At 38.5% G+C, this 18,606-nt stretch overlaps 1 protein-coding gene across 3 annotated transcripts; it reads right to left on the bottom strand.

The window, feature by feature from the left end:
- Positions 1–538: 538 nt before the first annotated feature.
- CCNL1 (cyclin L1) lies at positions 539–14,449 on the bottom strand. Of its 3 annotated transcripts, XM_010952026.3 has the most exons (11): positions 12,637–14,427; positions 12,298–12,372; positions 11,693–11,802; positions 5,934–6,054; positions 4,804–4,868; positions 2,989–3,088; positions 2,755–2,859; positions 2,516–2,657; positions 2,189–2,300; positions 1,987–2,085; positions 539–1,356 (listed from the first exon to the last, which is right to left on the bottom strand). In XM_010952026.3, the coding sequence occupies exons 1-11, from the start codon at positions 12,937–12,939 to the stop codon at positions 1,008–1,010; spliced, it is 1,581 nt and encodes a 526-aa protein (XP_010950328.1). In that variant the 5' UTR covers positions 12,940–14,427; the 3' UTR covers positions 539–1,007. The 3 variants fall into 3 exon arrangements, 2 of the variants coding, with proteins under 2 accessions (XP_010950328.1, XP_074225137.1); XR_006723859.2 differs by lacking the exons at positions 539–1,356; positions 1,987–2,085; positions 2,189–2,300; positions 2,516–2,657 and adding an exon at positions 4,543–4,556 and having other exon boundaries at positions 2,839–2,859; positions 12,637–14,449; XM_074369036.1 differs by lacking the exons at positions 539–1,356; positions 1,987–2,085; positions 2,189–2,300; ... (1 more) ...; positions 2,755–2,859; positions 2,989–3,088 and adding an exon at positions 4,251–4,556 and having other exon boundaries at positions 12,637–14,448.
- Positions 14,450–18,606: the final 4,157 nt, after the last annotated feature.

Genomic DNA, 18,606 nt, shown 5'->3' with positions numbered 1-18,606 from the left:
AACCTGTGTGAATAATTCAAAACCTATTCATCTGGCTATGACTTCTGGCTTTTTTTCCTTTGTGGTCAGAGTTTAACAGCCAGCCAGGTCCCAAGTGCTTCACCTTGATGCTGAATTCTCCTAGCCTAGACAAAAACCATTAAATACCTAAATTAAAGTCTTTTTTCTTTAATGCTCAATAGTTGGCTCTGATTTGCTGTTACGCTGAAAGCTTTGGTTTGTTTACTTCAGAAATAGTACTTAAAGTTGACTTAACTTTATGGTACCATTTATGTGCAAATCGGGTTTTGACTTGAAGATTAGTTTCATGCTGTGATAAAATATTTCATGTAATACATTGTTGGGCCATTCGCATTAGCTTTTTCCATATGTACAGAAGACTTCTAGGATAGCTCCCAATGCAGGTAAGAATTACATTTTAATAATCTCAAACTAACTATATATAATGGAGGAAAGAACAGGTTTGTCAGAAAATCAGTCATTTTACTATTAACATTTTGCTTTTTAATAATTTATTTAAATAAGATATTTGAAGCAGTTTAGAAAAACAAGATTTGTATTTTATTTCCTTGTAAAAATCTTTACACATGCAGACAAACCAGTGTTAAGAAAGTATTCACCATCATTTAAACAAATAACCACTTAAATAGAACAGTGTCTGCAATTTTATCTGTATAAAAATAAGATACATTTTTACAGAATTCACGCTCCAGTTCTTATAGCAATAAACAATACACAACTATAATAATAATTACAATTGGACCTGACCATGGTTTTCAATGTGATACTGCTAGGGCATTTTATGTGCAAAAAAAAAAAAAAAAAAAAAAAAACCCAGAAAACATAGTTCTTTTCGAAAGAAAATGTCCTCAGTGTTTCTAGAGACCTAGAGAGGGTTTTAAGAAATCAAATCCTAATCAGTTTGCTTTTAATATTTTGATTGTGAGTCCGTACATCACGCCACGGACTGGCAGGATCAGCAGCTGATCCAGGCTCGAGGGAGCACGTCAGCGCCTGTGCCTGCTGTGTCCTGAGCGACTGCCACCATGGTGCTTGCCTTTGTGGGACCTCTCAAAGGAGCGAGACCTTTCACGCCTGTCCCTGTGATGTCCCCTTTCATGCCTGTGTTTCTTGGCAGCATCTGAGTGATCCCGAGACTTGCTCTGAGATCGAGACCGAGACTTTTTCCTTTTATGACTGTGTCTATTTGAACTTTTTAAATCCTCTCTGGTGTGCTTGGCTTTCAGGTGAGGAGAACCATGATTATGATGCCTTCTTGGACTTTCACTGTGACTGCGGGACCTGCTTCTTGATCTCGAGCTGTATGTTCCAGATCGACTCCGCCTATTATTATAACTTAAGATAATAAAAATTTGAGGTTTAGATTTAGTTTCTACCGGTAACAGAGTATTTTGGTGGTGCTCATAGGTTCAAAACAAAACTATCGACTGGTATCAATGACAGGCCAAATCTTCCCACCCCTCACTATACCTCCCCTCCAGCCTGTTAACATATTAGACAAATTTTTAACAATTTACTACATGTCTATATTCCAAAGAGGGGAGAAATTAGTTTTCACTGAGTGTCCTAGAAAGCTGTTTGTTGCATTATCTCCCCATTTGCACAAAAGGACCACCGAAGAGCCACAAGTAGCTAGCCATCTAATTATAAAGCTAACTAGTGAAGATTCTTTGGGTATGGTTGACATTATTGGTTATTAGTAACTGCTGGCCAGGCCCTACACCTCCCCAAAATACATGGATGCTATGTTTAAAAATGTCCAAAAATAGAATGCCATACACAACCACAAAACAAAAAAGCCACATATACCAGTGTATTTCCAAACTCACTTCTTACAATTTACCTCATACTAAAAGACTAAATCTAGCCCTAACTTTGGAAACAGTCTATGTGCATTTTTTAAAAAAGCCATAACCTTTAAAGACTCCAAATAAGACTGCTTTCTCCAAGAGAATATTTACTTACTGTCTTCTTGGAGTATGCGATCTAGAACGTGATCGTGTTCTTGACCTCGATCGACTTGCACTTCTGCTATTTCTACTTCTCTTGCTGTCTTTTCTTACCCTTCAAATAAAATACCATGCAATATTTTAGTTACATACTTAGTGTTAGAAATTAAGCACATGAAAGATTCCTCAGGCCAGGCTTCTAACTCAAGCATACTCACCCATTATAAGGGCTTTTGGAAGGCTGCTGTCTATCCTCAGGCTCTTTTTTGACTGTCTTCACATTAACGGAGATGGGAGACTTCTCTTCAGCTTTTACTTCTCTTGGTGAAGCTTTTTAAAAAACAGTAAGACATGTTAACTATTAGATTTTACAGACGGCCAAATACCATGTTTCAAGTATCAGTCCACAGTTGACTGTCATGAGAGAAAACATTAATAGTGTCTTAACATCATCGTTTCTATGCAACTGTTAAATGCTAAATAAAGCTTTCTAGTAACCACACAGCTTTAGGGCCCAACCCATTTCAATCCTGAATTAATCTTACATGGTTTAGAGGCTGGAGAAAATCCACCAAGGGTTGAAAGGGCTGGAGTTCCATCAGGATTCAATCCCTTCGCTTTTAATTTGGCTTCTTGTAAGGCCACTTTTCTTTTCTCTACTTCTTTCTCCAGCAATTCATAGTTTGGCTATTGGATGAAAATGAAGTTAGTATTTCTCTTTTACAGTAGTTAAAATTCTTAGCACTGACAAGATATTAACACAAACACTAGAAAACCTTTATACCTTTTTTCTGGTATAAAGCCTAAGTGTTTCTATGCAGATTTCCTGGATCTCCTCTTCTGTAGTACCAAAGAGAAGAAACCAATGGGGACGAGTTGGCAATGGAATCTAAACCATAAAAACAGAATAGTTTAGATGAAATTTTCACTGTTTTTATTAACAGAACTGATAATGCTTGTGATTTATCCTCTGGAATATAGGCTATGTATCACGCTCTATACATACATATATGCCTACCTGAAGAGCTCTAGCTGCAAGGTAGATGCAAGCACACGCTATAGTCTCTGGTTGAAATCGAACAAATACATTGGTTCGAAGGCTGTCATTCATATAATTCCTGAAAAATATTTCAACCATAAGCTTTGTATGCAAACAAACCAGTTCTGATGCTTACATAAAATTGGAGACTCAATCTACTTTATTCTTTTTTCTTCTCATATTTATATCTTCATATTCTAGCATATAACAATTCTTAACTCAGAAATCAGTAAGAGATAAGAATTTAACACCAGAATCATTCCGTCAGCTTTCTTATATGACCAAAGTCCTTTAAAATAATTCCGTATTATTCTTCCAAGCAGAACGTAAAGGTTTTTAAAAACATTTCTATGAAAAGCAATGTTCTGAAAGTTCTGACATGATTAGTTTCAGAAATGATGTACCACTCCCATGATACTTCAAGCCATTAATTATTGACCATCTCTCCTTTATCCATAATGAAAAGCAGTGTCAATCAAGTTCTTCAAAAACTCAACACTGTGAGAGGGGTAAAAAGGCATTTTCCAGTAAGCAGTCACCAAATTATATTAAGAAAACTAAGCTACTTCAGAAAACCTAGGTTGGGAAGTGAAGAGCAATAAACATATACAACAGCCTTGTTTACGTACCTTTTTGTGACTAAGTATAAATAAAAGCAGTAACTGTTTCAGTTAATAAGTTGCTGGACTTGTATTAGTGAATCCTCCCCACAATATCCCTAAAGTATTGAAGAAATTTTACTTGTTTAAAAGGTTAAACTGAAGATAAAAGACTATTTTTCAAAAGTCCTTACCCATGAAAACTGCTAAAAATCTGTTTTATGGAACATATATAAAGTTTCATGCATGTTATAAAGTAGTCTATATATCTATATATCACTAACATTTACTGAGACCCTAAAGCGGCATGGCAGTCCTAAGTCCAGGATGTAAGAATTGTATCACTTCAGTACTGCACATCAACAGTCTATGACAGAAGCTGTGGCTGGACCACAACTCGTTTTACCTTTAAATAAGTCAGCACTCCAAATCACACATTTGTACCTCCAAAGTCTAAGTTCTAAAGTGCTTATGTTAATATGAACATCTTTTAAAAACAAAGTACTTCTTTCTTCTCAATTAGCGGAGCAGCTATAAATTCATCAAGTATGGGCCTGGCGCCCATTTTAAGCTGCTGTTTTCTTTGGCAGAATTCATGCTATACATACTAAAAATAGAAATCTAGTCAAACTCCTAACAAAAATCATTTAATTCATAATGGCTGGACAACAAATCTATCAAAAATGAACTATTCATTTTGATAGTTACAGGTATACATTAAATACACAGGCATGTTGAATAGTTACTTCTAGAAGCAAATATACAAATCCTTTTGACACCCCGACAGAACTAGAAGATGCTGCCAGATGGATATGGACCACTTCAGTGAATCTCGGATGAGAGCTTGCACTGGATTGGCTGGAGAGCAGGGCAGCCAATCAGGCCATCCTGAGGTCATGGGCTGAAGTGCAGAGGGCAGAGTTCTATGACTTACCATCATGGACTACCCTTTAATTAAAGAGTAGAAAAAAGAACAAAGTTAAATTGAGTTCTCCATTAAAAGTAATTAGTCAAGCCAAGAAAACAGGAAGCAGAAATAAGCATTATTTACCTTTTGATTAAAAAACAAACAAAAAAAAAAAACAAAAAGCACCAAAACAAACTCATCTCATTATTTTGGAAAGGGAAAATGAAACTTACTTTATTTCTGCTTCTGTTTTTCTGGCTAGGAAAAAAATGTAAAAAAGCAACTTACCAGGCAGTTTGAACCAGGGTTTGATTACGTTCACATTCTAAGACTTGTAAATACATAACAATGATCTGAAGGACAAGGGAAAAAAAACTCAATTTAGCATATCAGTGGTTCTTTCAGAGTAGAGTTCAATGAACATAAGTAACTGAAAATGTGAGGTACAAGTTTTAATTCTTCTATAAACTGCATAAATAACACAGACCAACCTAAAATGTACCTGAGAGTCAACATAGGTTATTATGCTACTAGATTTTATACAGACACACATGTTCCAAAATTGTGCAGGGAAAAAAATGGAAGTTAATCATATCAACTGAAAACAGTATCTAATTCTTCATGAGCACCTTATTATGTGACAGGAACTGATTATTTCACTTAATTTCCCCAGGTACAAAAACCCCAGAGACTGTTAACATTTTTAAAGTTACAATGGGTATGATACGTATTATGTACAACTCAGTAGGTATTACAATAAGCAATCAAACACTAACTATTCTACAGTGAAGCTTATCACTAAACTGAACTCAAATGAGTTTACCTCAGTTCAGTTCTTTCTGGACCTGTATTATCATCATTCTCATTTTACAATTTTAGAGATACGTAACCTGAGGAACAGAGATACCCACCGAGATCACACAGCTAATGACAGAAATAAGTTTCTACGTGCAGACAGTCCTGCCCCCAGAGCACCTGCTCTCATAACCATCGTACTACGGCTTCTGTTTAGCATTTCAAGCCAAGAGACACTGGAGAAACCTATGAACATTCAATAATGCTGAAAGTGATCAGCCACCACGCTGAGCATTTCACTACGTGACAGGGTAGCACACTGCCAGGTACTTCTGCAGATACATGTATTATTTATTCCTTGGTTACTATCTAAAAACCTCCATTTTCTAGGTAGGGTAACTGGTGTACCTCAGAAACAAGAAGAACTTATCTATGCCCACACAATGAAGAGTAAGATTTGAACCCAAGTCTTTCTGACTCCCATTTTACTGATAAAATTTCAATATCCAAGAAGCTGCTTTATTTTAAAACCAAGGGTTAACTCAAATACAAATTCATGTAAAATAAAATTTTAAGAAAAACCCTAATACTTACGAATATAATTTCTGTACTCTACAACTCACCTTATGGGGATGCTTGACATGAACACAAAATCCCAACTCCTTTAGCACCCTCCTCTCTGCCTTGATAACTTGATTTTTGGTGTTAATGTAGTTCTGATCAAGGATCAGGGGGCTTGGAGTCCTATAGTTTGTAAGAAATAAAATCAAAACTGTTTTGCACATCCAAAAAATTTTATTTGTGGCATCTCCATTTTCCCTTCCAACCAACTATTGGCAACAGAAACCAGCTTTTTAAACTCCTGCAAACAAGTTAAAAGCATTAATCTTGTGCTGTCCAAGTTATGCTAATTACATATATACTTTCTAGACTAATTCCTATAGAAACTGACTCAACCCTGTAAAGAAAACTCACTCTAATGCTTAGATTTATCCTTAATTTTTTTATCCAGATATTATTATGTGATAGATACCTTGATGTATTTTCACAAACCTCATTAGTCTCCAAACTCCAATGACAAAACTGATGTGCTCTTGAAAATATTTACTATAAAGACCTCATAAGATTACAGTGATTTTACTCATTTTATAAAATATCAATTCTTGGCTAGTTTAAGGCCAAAATTAAATTTAAGGGGAAAATGGGTGGGTTGCTAATCCAGATTCCCCTAAATGGGCAATTAGTTTAAACAAATTAATTTCAAGAATCTATCCCTGTTAGGAAAATAAATAACCTGGAAACTAAAGATTCAGCTCAATTACCAAAGAAATGTTTTAAAATTTTAAAAATCAGATTCAAAACTCAAGTGATCAATAAAAACCAGGCCAAAATGTGGTCAGAATTGTAGTTATTAAGGCAGGATCCTACAAACACGAAGAGAAGGTAAGACCAACCATTATGAGGGAAGTGGAGCACTGAGTCTCTGTGCCAGACTGAATCTTGACAGCTTCAAAAGTTATGATGCAGAAGGGTATGTATCACTGGTTCAACGCTTTGGAAATAACGCTTTCAATTAAAAGCTGTCTTATTTAGGTCTTAAAATTAAAACTAGTTTCTTAATCAGAAGTTAGTCAGGACTTGGACTTTCATTTAAAAGCTTACAAAATGTCCCAACGTCCTCTGATACATTCTTAGATCCAACCAATAAAAAATATGTTTTTATTAAGACTCTGATTGAATGGTATATAAATGAGCAGAATATTTAAATATTTTCCCCATACTCAATTCATTTTCAGCCAAAAGATTTAAGAGTTTTTGCTCTGGGCAGAATAAAACATCTAACTTTAAAAGACAGTCATTCTGAATACTGCCCCCAACTTACAACTCGTTTTACCATGCACACCAAATCCAGAAAAATATAAGTTCATACTTTAACCAAAAACCTATATATCCACTTGAAGATTAGAAGGGAATCTGAAATAAACTACATTACCCAGTGGTGATATGCCACCTGAGTAAAAATCAGCTATCATATTTATTATCCTTTCTTTTTTTTAATTTAAAATTGTAAAGACTGGAATGCTTACTAGAACTATTTCAAACTACTCTATACTACTTGATTTTTACCAAGTTGGATAAGACAAAAGTTAGCACAGCTGACAAGATGGAAAATAACTTGTTATTTAAACTAATGAAATGCTAAAAATGGCCTTTACTCAATTCTTTGTACAGCTATGAAAGGTGTAAGACAGGAGCCACCAATTTGAGGAGGGGACTGATATCTGACATAATAGAAAACCCACTTTATCAGGACAAACAGGCTACAAGTTCACTGTTCTTTGGAAAAAAAAATCAAATTTAACTAAAATAGAGCAATTAATGTACATATGAAAACATTCCAAAGATCTTAAGGTTTATGATTTTTCAGATGATGTAACAGGCAATTTGGAAAAAGTCAAATCTACTTCAGACTCTTTAACTGATGAACTAGTTATCTGACAGTCCTCTCATTAGGCATTCATTAGGAGACAGTTTCTCCGGGGTTATAGTTCCACATCACTTCACCTCTTAACCCCATGCAACTCAAGACGGTAAACTGCACCATTAGAATCCTTGTATTATTATAAAAGCAGTTTTGTCTCACTTTTTTCCCATTTATGTTTAACAAATTCATTACATCTCTTTCTAAACTTGCTTTATTAAACTTCTATTAAATTCATTCTCTTACAATCAACCAAGGATTTGTTTGAATTACGGCTGTTATCTGGTCCCAAATCAGGTTTAATCATTCATTCTGCTTAAGTGAATTATTTTCCATCTACTCTGCCACAATCTCTGCTTTCCCATTTTTTTGTGTCAAAATCTCAACATTAAAACTGATCAAGGAAACCAAATCTATTACAGACTATAATTAAATTACATACATATCCAACTTCTTGCTTAGGCCTACTGTTACCTGCAGTTTTCCAAGTTAACTTTGTGGGTGTAAACTCTGATACTTTTATTTTGTTCAGAACTTGTTTTACCTCACAAATGTAAGAAGGCTCAAAAAACATGTAATTTTCACTAACTTACAAAGATTATTTTGTATCAGAAATAAAAAAATGTGCCCCCATACATAATAGAGCAGGAAGAAAAGGTTCAAACTGCCTAAGCAAGTGGCTTCTTTGTATTAACAAAGCATCGATTAGTACTCCCACGGCAACAAGCACAGCACACTGAATTAAGGCTTGCTAGAATTTCTTCCTCCAATTAGTTACCTTTCCTTTCCAGTAAAAGTTGGAAGAGGCAACATTTTAAAATCTTTTTAGAATCTCTAAAAGAAACCACCTGTTCAGAAGAAAAAAACCTTCCAGTATCAAAAAAACACTCAAAACTAACTCACTCCACCTCCTCTGCTTTTAAGTTTGTCAGATTTTTTTCAGGTTAATTTATATGAAAAGAACAACTTTCAAGTTTTAGTCTTAATATGAAATTTGGGGCTTTGGTCATTTGAAGTTTACTGTCTGGTCTCTCAAAATAGCTATTTTTCTTTTAGCACATTCCTTGAAATACAACCAGAGCAACAGATTAAGGATGAGGGGATCCAAACGTGGTTTGTCTCACTCACATGGTACAAAGGACCAAGAAAATTTGGAACAAGTTCTTCAAGAGACTATACTTAAACGAGATCAATAGTTCATAAAAAGGCCAACTGCTACTCAACATACAGAAACTTGTAACTCCTACTTCAAAGGAACATTCTTTCTTTGGCAGTGTTTAAACAAACTGAAGTCTACTTTTCAGAGCCACCAAAACTGCAGAGGAAGGCTGGACTAAATGACAAGATCACTTTAAGATCCTCCCAACTCTTATCTACGATCTAACTTCATGCTGAAAATACCACACCATATTCACCAATGAGTGGGCTGCACCATTCTTTGAATAGTTGTCTTCTTTTAGACAAGCCTTATAGTTTGAAAGTGGGTGCCCTAACACTACAGTAAGCCATTCATGGGCTGGGAATGTGCTGCATCTAAAAAGCAAATTAAAATTGGAAACTAATGAACCAAAAAAGCTATCTCTTTAAATTCACTCATTCTGAGCTTCAAAAAAAAAGTCATTATCAAACTACAAAAAATTGAAAAGAAAAAAAAATCAAATAATCCAGGATAGGGCTTGGGCATTAGTTCTTTCTAAAAGCTCCTTTGGTGATTGTAACGTGTAGCCAAAATTGAAAAAGTGACATAAAGGCCACAAAAACGATGCTTCTGTTCACATCATGTCACACTATAATTTAAAGCTATGCATGAACTAAATTAAAATAAATAGCACCATTAAGATAAACTGATATACTTTATGTAACTAAGTGTAATATTGATACTTTCTAACGACATTGACCTATGCAAAAAAATTACTAAGTTATAGTTCTAATAACTTGGACAGCAAAGACAAACGCTTATAACAAGAAACAGGAGTTTTTCTAAATGGTTCACCAGTGGCCAACCTGTTAGTCCCCGATTCCAGTGACCTATTCTCAGAGCACTGGCTTCTCCTTGGGGATTTTCGATACTTCACTCACTGTTGCCATGACGACAGCTTCATCGCTATGTACCACTCCACATCACCCAGGCTTTGGTAAATGTAGCTGGTCGCTGTATAGTCGGTTGCAAGGGAAAAAAGAGTTGAAGTTAATAACATATACAAGCTACCTGTCTGAGTAAACTTGTAATATGCATAGAAACACTTTTACATCCTGCTTTAAAAAAAGGCTTCCATGCAATTAACAACTCCTTTTAAATTTCATGCTATAATGAGACTTCAAAGACTGAAACAAAATCAATTTCTCTGTGATAATGACAAAAAAAACTGCACTGTTACATCAGACACGACAGTCAAATCAGGTGAGATGTTTTAAATCCCAAGGTTTTTAATAGTTAAAAGGACCTACTCTGACATCAAGACAGAATACTCTTTTTTAAGTCTCAAAGAAAAATTTCAAAGTAGATAATCATAAATGATAATAGTTCAATGATTCAAAGAATACTAACAGAAAACTATTTCCTTTAAGCAAACAGAGAATCCTTTGACTAAAAGATAAAGAGCCTTTTTATTAGTGTCATTTTGTTTTACGCACTCTGAAGAACCAGCCAGATCCAAATATAAATTTTGGCTTAAACTACACCAAGCTTTAAATTGAAAGCTTCCCAATTTTCAGGGATTCCTCATCAAGAAACCAAAAGACTCATTTTTGAAATAAAAAATTAGTCTATCCCTGGATATGGTTACAGTGAATAAGAAAAGATGGCAGAATAAAGAATGTAAGAAAACTGAAAAATGCTGTGAAAACCATCTGGATAGCAATGTTTCAGACTCTAAAGTAGACTAGCTTGTCTCTGAATGGTTCCACTACTGCCAACTTAAGGAATCAGCAAAAAAAAAAAGACCACTCACACAGGACACTAACTTAGTACTAACACCCAACCCCCAAATAAAATCCTTTTATTAATATCTTCCTTTCAAACGGAGTACAAGTTTCTCTAACATCACAACAGTCCCTTAGAAAGTGAACACAAGAACTAACCTACACCAAGTACATCCTCCCACAACATGTACTAGAAGTCATCTGTAGGTGCAGGAAGCACTGCAACTAAAACTTTTCCGTATGGCCTTACAGGAACACACAGATCCACATCAAGTGTTAGCAGGTACCCACAACACCTATAAGACAACACTCTTTTGGTCTATTTTCTTAAAAGATCAGCTAAATGGGCCTTATCTAAAGGCAACCCAATCAGTTATTTTTCTAAACCACTCACTGAGACTGTATCTGACCAAAACAAAATACCTGTTTAATCCCTTTTGACTTCAAACTTTACCATCCTTCAGTCCTTTCAGATCCAGTATAATGGGATATTTCGTAGTTCAATGTTGAGAAGTATTCTAACAAAAGCCAACCTCAATTGACAAAGAATTAACTGGGACTTTGGGTGAAAAACAATCTACACAAAACTTTGCCACAATATTAACTTGAACTGCAGTGTTTAAACTTCCAGCCTTCAGTCTTCCAGAGAGGGGAGGGGAAAAATAACTTACAGAATACTCTCACACTTGAGCCCAACGTATTCCCTTTCTTGTTTAATCTTAAACCACAGGACTGGCTTCACAGCACTGTTAGGATTGTCCATAAATGCAACTGCCTCTACAAACTTTAGATAACTGGTTAATGGTGGTTTTTCAAATTAAAGTATCAGCGTGTTCCTATGTGATTTTTAACACCTAAATTAAAGTCAGTTTTCCTTTGCATCGGTTTTAACTTGAGAGGAAAGAATGTTTTGATCTGATGATTGGTGCACAGTACAGTAGTATCAAGAGATGCTGTGTTCAATAATGCCAATCTTACCTTTTTCCTCTTAACTGGCGTAGATGGTGAAATACATTAATCACATCTCTTATTCTTCTAGGCGCTTCTTCGATTTTTGATGCAAGATTAATACAAGCCATGGCAACAATCTGAAAAGAACCAGGATCCAATAAAAAAAAAAGTTGTTAGATTATGGTACTATATAGTTAGGAAAAGGTGCCCCTCTCAAAGTCTAACGAACTTACTCTGATGATAAAACTTTAGAACACAAATGAGACAACTTTTGGTGAAATAAAACTACCACTGACATTTCTAGGCCATAGGCCTACTAGCTACACTAGTATGATACTTCATTGTTACTGCTTAATCCCCCTTCATTTTGAATTCAGAGTCAAGCTCCATCTCACAAAAATTTCGCATTTGGCTGAAAATTCTAATTCTTGATAATAGAACACTAGGGGCCAGGATCCACCCTCTAGCTCTAAAACATTTCAGAAGTCCCTACTTCCCGGTGGGTGAGAGCTGGGTACAAAGGCCTAAACTAACCACTCCCATTCTGGAAAAGCTGGCTGCTGACACTGCCCCCTCCTTCCAAGCATTTCCGGATGAAGAAATCCCCTTTCACCCGCCCCCGCTCTGCTTACCTCGAAACTGTGTTTGACGAAAGATTTGGAGTAGAAAAAACGATGAAACAACACCTGCCCCGTTGCCATCGCCACCTGCAGACAAGAGAGGAGAACGGAAGCGCAGGGGTCAGGCGGGCCCGCACCAGGCGCCGCCGCCATTTTGTGCCGCCGCTCGCTTCCCTCCCCCTCCCCGCCGGTCCTCCCGTCGCCCCGCACCCTCCCGCCCCGGCACCCCGGGCCCCGGCTGGAAAGCCCGCGGGGGGTATCCCCACCCGGTCCCGGGACCCGGCGGTCCCGGGACGCAGCGGAGGGAACGGCGGGGCGGGGAGGCGCACCCGGTCGGCCCGGAGCACTGACCTGCGGTAGCCGGAGGAGAATGCCGGCGGCCTGGATGAGCTCGCAGCCCAGGATGCGCAAGTCCGTCTCGCTGGGCAGGTCGAGCCCGTCCTGCATGGACGGAGTGGGCGAGAGCCGCTCCTCCGGAATCAGAGAGTGGTCGATGGTGAGCGAAACTTCCGAGTAGAGGCGGTCGCCGATCAGGATTCCTCCCGTCGTGGTCGTCGTCGTGGTCGTCGTCCCGGAGCTGGAGCCGCCTGCGCTAGGGGCGGCCGACGAGGCGGCGGCGGCAGCGGTCGCGGTCGGGTGAGGCCCGGACGCCATAGTCAGCGAGCTGCACGCACGCCTAACGCAGCCGGAACCCGGACTGAGACTAACCAGCGTCCTCGGCGCGACGGATATTCCCGTGACCGCCGGGTTCTGGGCCGCTTCACGCAGCGTGCGCTTCCGCCCTGACGTCACCACGCCCGACCGGCGCGCTCCAACGAGTCCCTTCAGGCCTCGTCGGCGCTCGCGCCCGCCCGGGTGCGGCGGCCGCTGGGTGGGACCCTCGTGACCGCGCGACTTCTCCGCTGGGGCCCCCCCCCTCAGTGGTCTGTTTAGCTAAAACAAGTCGAAGCCGCCTCGTTTCTAATATTTTTAACCACAATAAGAGAGCTTTAAAAGCTTTACCCCCAATTTCTAGTCGGCAAGATTTACAATAACCTCGGTGCGTCTTTGATAATTTGTCTAGAACGTGCGTCCCTTTGTTCCGGTCTCTCGTATTCTAACTTTCCGCATCTGGGTGGCGCAGGTTGAGAGTATACAAAGGGAAGCGTCTGGCTTACCTTCGCCCGCATTGGCGGGTGGAAATGGTTCTCTCAGGTCGTGTACCCATGAACTTGTAACTTAAAGTGACCCGCAAGGAATCCGGAGAGGACTGCTTTTCAGTATTTTTAGGAAACGGGAATGTGAACAACATTGGTTCCCAAAAAAAGCTCTTCGATGAGCATGTGGTTCCCAGGGGTATCGAAGTAGGGCGAAAGCTTCGTAATGACTGGGAGGGCGGCTGCTTTAGCAGCTTCCCTTGCAAAACTCAGGCCTGAGCCAGCGACTACGGCACAGATTTCATTAATCTGGAATATCCCTAGTTTCCAAAAATAGTTTTAGGGTGAGACTTTACACAGGTAATGTGATTATGCCCGGGAGTCTGTGTATTCATAAGTGGTTACTGTAGTTAGGTAGTAGGAGGGAAATCAATCTCTTGTGATTTTTCTTCCTCTGATGTTACTTAGCAATGCTCCAAATTTCTTTAGATTTAACAATGAAACTGATCCAAACTACTAGAGTCTAGAATTAGAGAAAAAGGAGTAGATCTTGGTTTATTCCAGCCTTTTTTTTTTTTTTAATCCCATTCTTAGACCTCCTCGGAGACATCGTCCATGGGTGAGACGCCCCATTGCCTTTCTATTACGTCGCTCAGTTTTAAGGCTTAATTTGTTTAATTATGAAAAGTGCATTGAAATTTGGATCTATAGAGCAAAGGGAGTTTGAATACATTTCAATATTGTCAGTGATGTCACTAAAGCAAAACATATTCAAAAACCTCATTAAAAACATTAAATCAACCTTTGTTAAGACTTACATCTGTAGTTCTGAATCCTGGCTGCAGCTTTGGATCTTCTGGAGGGGTTTTAAAACACGCTGATGCCCTGAGCCTTACCTGTAGGAGTTGATGTAATTGATTTGGGGTGGGCCCATGCTCCAGTGATTGGAAGGTTCGGCCAGGACTGAGAAACATTACTCTAAGAGAGTGCGGTTCTGGTGCTGGTTAAAACACTTGACCTCTCTGTATGTTACCTCCTTCCCCTTTCTGACTAGGCTGCTTCCCAGGAAACTTCCCTGTCCAACATTCAGCAGGGATTTAAAATACTGTAACAAGCATTGAAACCTTTAAAAACTAATTGACGGTATGTGATTTTCCTGGTTCTGAGCATCCAGTATAGTTATGTAAGACAGTGTCACTGCGGAAAGCTGGGTGAGTGGTGCACAGGATCTTTGCGCTATTTTTGCAACTTCTTTTGAGTCTTCAATTGTTTCAAAATAAAAAGTAAAAAAAAAAAAAACCTAATTGGTAATATGCTTCACTGAAACAATGAGCCTCAATTAAATCACCACCTCTATTTGTAATGACTTGAGAGTAACATAACTCATTTTTAAGACTATTGCTTAATGGGACAATTTTCTAACATTTAGAGGGTCTCCCACCAAGCCTCTCCAATAAGCCGACTTTGTGATGTCTTGATATGTTTTGCATTTTTAATCTCTAGGTCCATGATTAATCTAAGAAAGTTCCCAAGCATAGGAGTGAGAAGTTCTGGGAGAGGGAGGGGTTATTTGCTCTATTCCTGATATCTTTTCCCAGTGAGCCTCCCTGTTCCCCACCTTGTGTGTCTGGCAGTCATTTCAGAAGAGCAGAACTACCCAGACTATTCCACAACTTTGTGCCCATTTCTCAGTCCCTTCTGACTGCACCCCAAATTATATCCACTAGATATGACCATTTTCACTATTCCTTCATTAAGCGTCAACAAAGGTGGTAGAGGAGATGGGCCAACATTTTATATGCTTAGCAGTAACTCATCAAACTGTGATGTTATTTTTCATTTTAACTTAAAAAAAAATTCCATGACTAATCCAAAAGGTGGAAACTAATGGGTCTAGTGGCTCTGCTCCACAAGGTTGTCTAAGGACAAATGTTAAAAAAAAAAAAATTATGACTATCCTTTTAAGGGTCAAATTCCAGAAAATTATGGTTTGGAAAACTTGTTACATTATTTCTGAGTTATTTTGAAAGAAGTTGTTTTTCCATGAACTTACTTCCAAAACATCAACATTAAAATGTGGAAAGACTAAGACATATTCAGTTATAAAAGATCCAGAATTGGAAGGGGTAAAGAATGTTTTAATCGTATGAAAGCTTTAGTAGCAATGAGTTCAGGCAAGTGAGACTGTTCCATTAGTAAGGTAAAAGATCGAGTTGTCATTGGAAGAAGAAACAGAATGGTTAAGTCTAAGACATTTTCTGTATTCTTTCTCAACCAACAGAGGTCCTGCTAGTAGACCCTGAGTTCACCCATGTCTAAAAGGAAATCAGTGATAACTAAAATTGCATTTTTAGGTATCAAGACCTGCAGGCTTCTGACGATGTCTAAAGAGAAAAATGGAAATATCTGTGCCCCCCTGGGGCTACTGAACAATCATATTCCTGATGCTTAAATCAGTTCTCTTTACAGTAGTCTCTGTAGCCTCTCAGAGGAGCATGTTTTTTCATTATTATTTAAACTTTCAGGTTTTTTAATCCTAAAATTATGATTGGTATAATTTCATTAATTTCTTCAGCCATTGGTTAACCATAAGTAGACCAGCAGAGTTTAATGACACAGCACTGTAATTTAGGCAAAGGGTAAATGAAATGCAAGTCCCCACTTAGAGGGTAAGAAGGAGCTACCCTCTAAATAAAGGGAATGGTACACAAAGACAAATGTTAAGGCTATCAGTAAGTGCAAAAAGCAGGCAAAGAAGGCATAACTCATCATGGTTAATGTCAACAGGGAGAACTTATACACTTAAGTTGCTATTCAAGTTTCTATTTACAGCAGAAATCAGAGAGTATCTGACTTCAGGCATGAACTATTCATATAGTTACATGACTTTTTCCTTTATTCTCATGGCAGTTATATTACAATATATTCTGGTCAGGTTGCTCTCATCATTAAAAATAGTCATTCTGAAAATGACATATATGTTATTAACACTTAGGCTTATACTGCTTGGTAAATCTCACAACAGCCCTGGCCTGGACATTCTGCTGCTGGCTCTGCTGAGAACTAGTTCTGACACTTAAGCAACACAGTTTTCCCTTTTTTTAAAATGAGGGAGTCCAACTGGGCAGGTCTAAAATGCTTTGACTTTGGTCATCCAGATATCTTGACTCATCTTTGGTTATTTCTTCTTTATTGTAAAGATGTCCTGTTGTTCCTTCCTTCAAGGGAGGAAATTGTTCTTGAATCTGCCTGTTCTATTTTACTCTATCTGCTGTTATCTCATGCCTGGACCATTACAGTAGCTTTTTAAATGGTCTTCCTGCCTCCAGTCTCTCCCATCTCTTATTCATCCTGGGACATCTCTAAATCACTCTTGAAATACATTTCCTTCTTCTACTTCCTCCAAAAAAAAAAAAAAGTTAGCGATAAAAGACAGATCAGACACCTTTTGTCAATTGAGGCTTTCCACGATCTAAACTTACCATGTCACTTCTTTCGTTACCCCATTACCACCTCACCTAATTCCCCTCTATGTCTCAACTTGAACTGAGCCCAGCTGGACCTGTCTCTTCATCAACACTTTACATTCCTGATTTCACACTTACCCTCATTTTGTTTCTCAAGGCTGCAACATTCTTACTCTTCTGTTAATCCTTTTTTTCTTTCTGAGAGGCAGAGTAATTTTTTACATTTTGCCAGAAGCCTTCTCCACCTGATCTAGCTCTTACTAGTTTCCCCTTCTTTGGACTCACACCTAGCTTTTATGACCTTGAGTATACATTTTGACACGTGATTTCATACATCATGCATCATGCACTTGATCACTCCATGGGTGAGTATATTGACTCCTTAAAAATAGGACCATTTTTGCATTTATTTTGCATCTCCACAGAACCTGATGGACACTGTGTACGTGGTAGATACTTAATCAGAACTTGTGGACTGAATTGCATGTTTTTCCCCAGTGCCTTGTATAGGTAGCCTGGTCTTGCCTTTTCCTTTCCATCCAGAAGCCAGTTCCATCCTGAAGTATCTTACTTCTACCACAACCCTCTCTCCCTAATAGGGAGCCACAGGCCCCCATTTATCCTGTTATTTCTGGAGCACTTTGTACAAATCAGCCTTGTTTCCACTTTTGCTCTATTCTGTGTCCTTACAGTGGGGCTACTTAGACACCCTACCACCTCTGTTCTATACAGGTCTGGGCTGCAAAACAGGAGGCCTGTTGGAGTTGCTATACCCAGAGGTGTGGGGGGAAGAGGGGTACAGGAGCTCACAGAAAGCAACACAGTGAAGTCCTTTGGTGTGTGAGTGTGGGCAGAGGCTCTGAGTTTTTGGAGGTGTGTCCAGAAATTGGGCATGTGTGACTAAGAGTTAAGGCCAGTGCCAATTTGATAAACTGCACTATAAAGCCAACAAAACCACAGGTTTGCTTTTGGAGCTAAAGTTATTATCTAGTCTCATCTCTTTTTTTTCAAGTAAGGAAACTAAGGTCCAAAGAGAGGCTGCAAATAGCTACTCAGTAATTATCTGTGGATTGCAAACAATCCAATCAAGACGGCCTTTGGATGGATTCATTCTTTATGGTATTTAGTGTCAGAAATTGGCCAACTAGTCTTAGTTTTACTCAGCAATTTAAGAGTAAGGAGAGCTTGTTGGCATGACCTCCATATAGACCACATCAAGGGAGTGTGGCCCTGCCAACACCTGGACTTTGGCCCAGGGAAACTGATTTAGGACTTCTGCTTTACAGAACTGTAAGATAATGTAAATCTGTGTTGTTTTCAGCCACTAAATTTGTTATAATTTTAAATAGTTATAGAAAACCAATGCAGTGAGATTTGCCATTTCCTGATATTCTTTAAGAAATGCTTCTCAAACTTTAAGATGCATACAAATTACCTGGGTGGAACCTGAGAGCCCCATTTCTAAAAAACCTCCCAAGTGATGCTGAGGCTGCTAGCTGAAGAGCTACACGGCAAGGCTTTAAAGCACGTTAGATGATCTTATCTCTTTTGCTAATCTCAGTATGGAGGAAGTAAAACCCAATGGTTAAGAGTCCTGGAGGCTCTGGAGTTAACTTACTGGGGGGAAAAATCCTGTCATGCTACAACTTCAGGCAAATTACTTAATTTGCTTCAATTATTTAGGCACTTAAAAGTTCAGTTTTCTCACCAATAAGATG

Source organism: Camelus bactrianus, chromosome 1 (genome assembly GCF_048773025.1).
Source record: "Camelus bactrianus isolate YW-2024 breed Bactrian camel chromosome 1, ASM4877302v1, whole genome shotgun sequence".
NCBI classification, from domain to species: domain Eukaryota; kingdom Metazoa; phylum Chordata; class Mammalia; order Artiodactyla; family Camelidae; genus Camelus; species Camelus bactrianus.
This window is presented reverse-complemented; position numbering and strand designations above follow the sequence as displayed.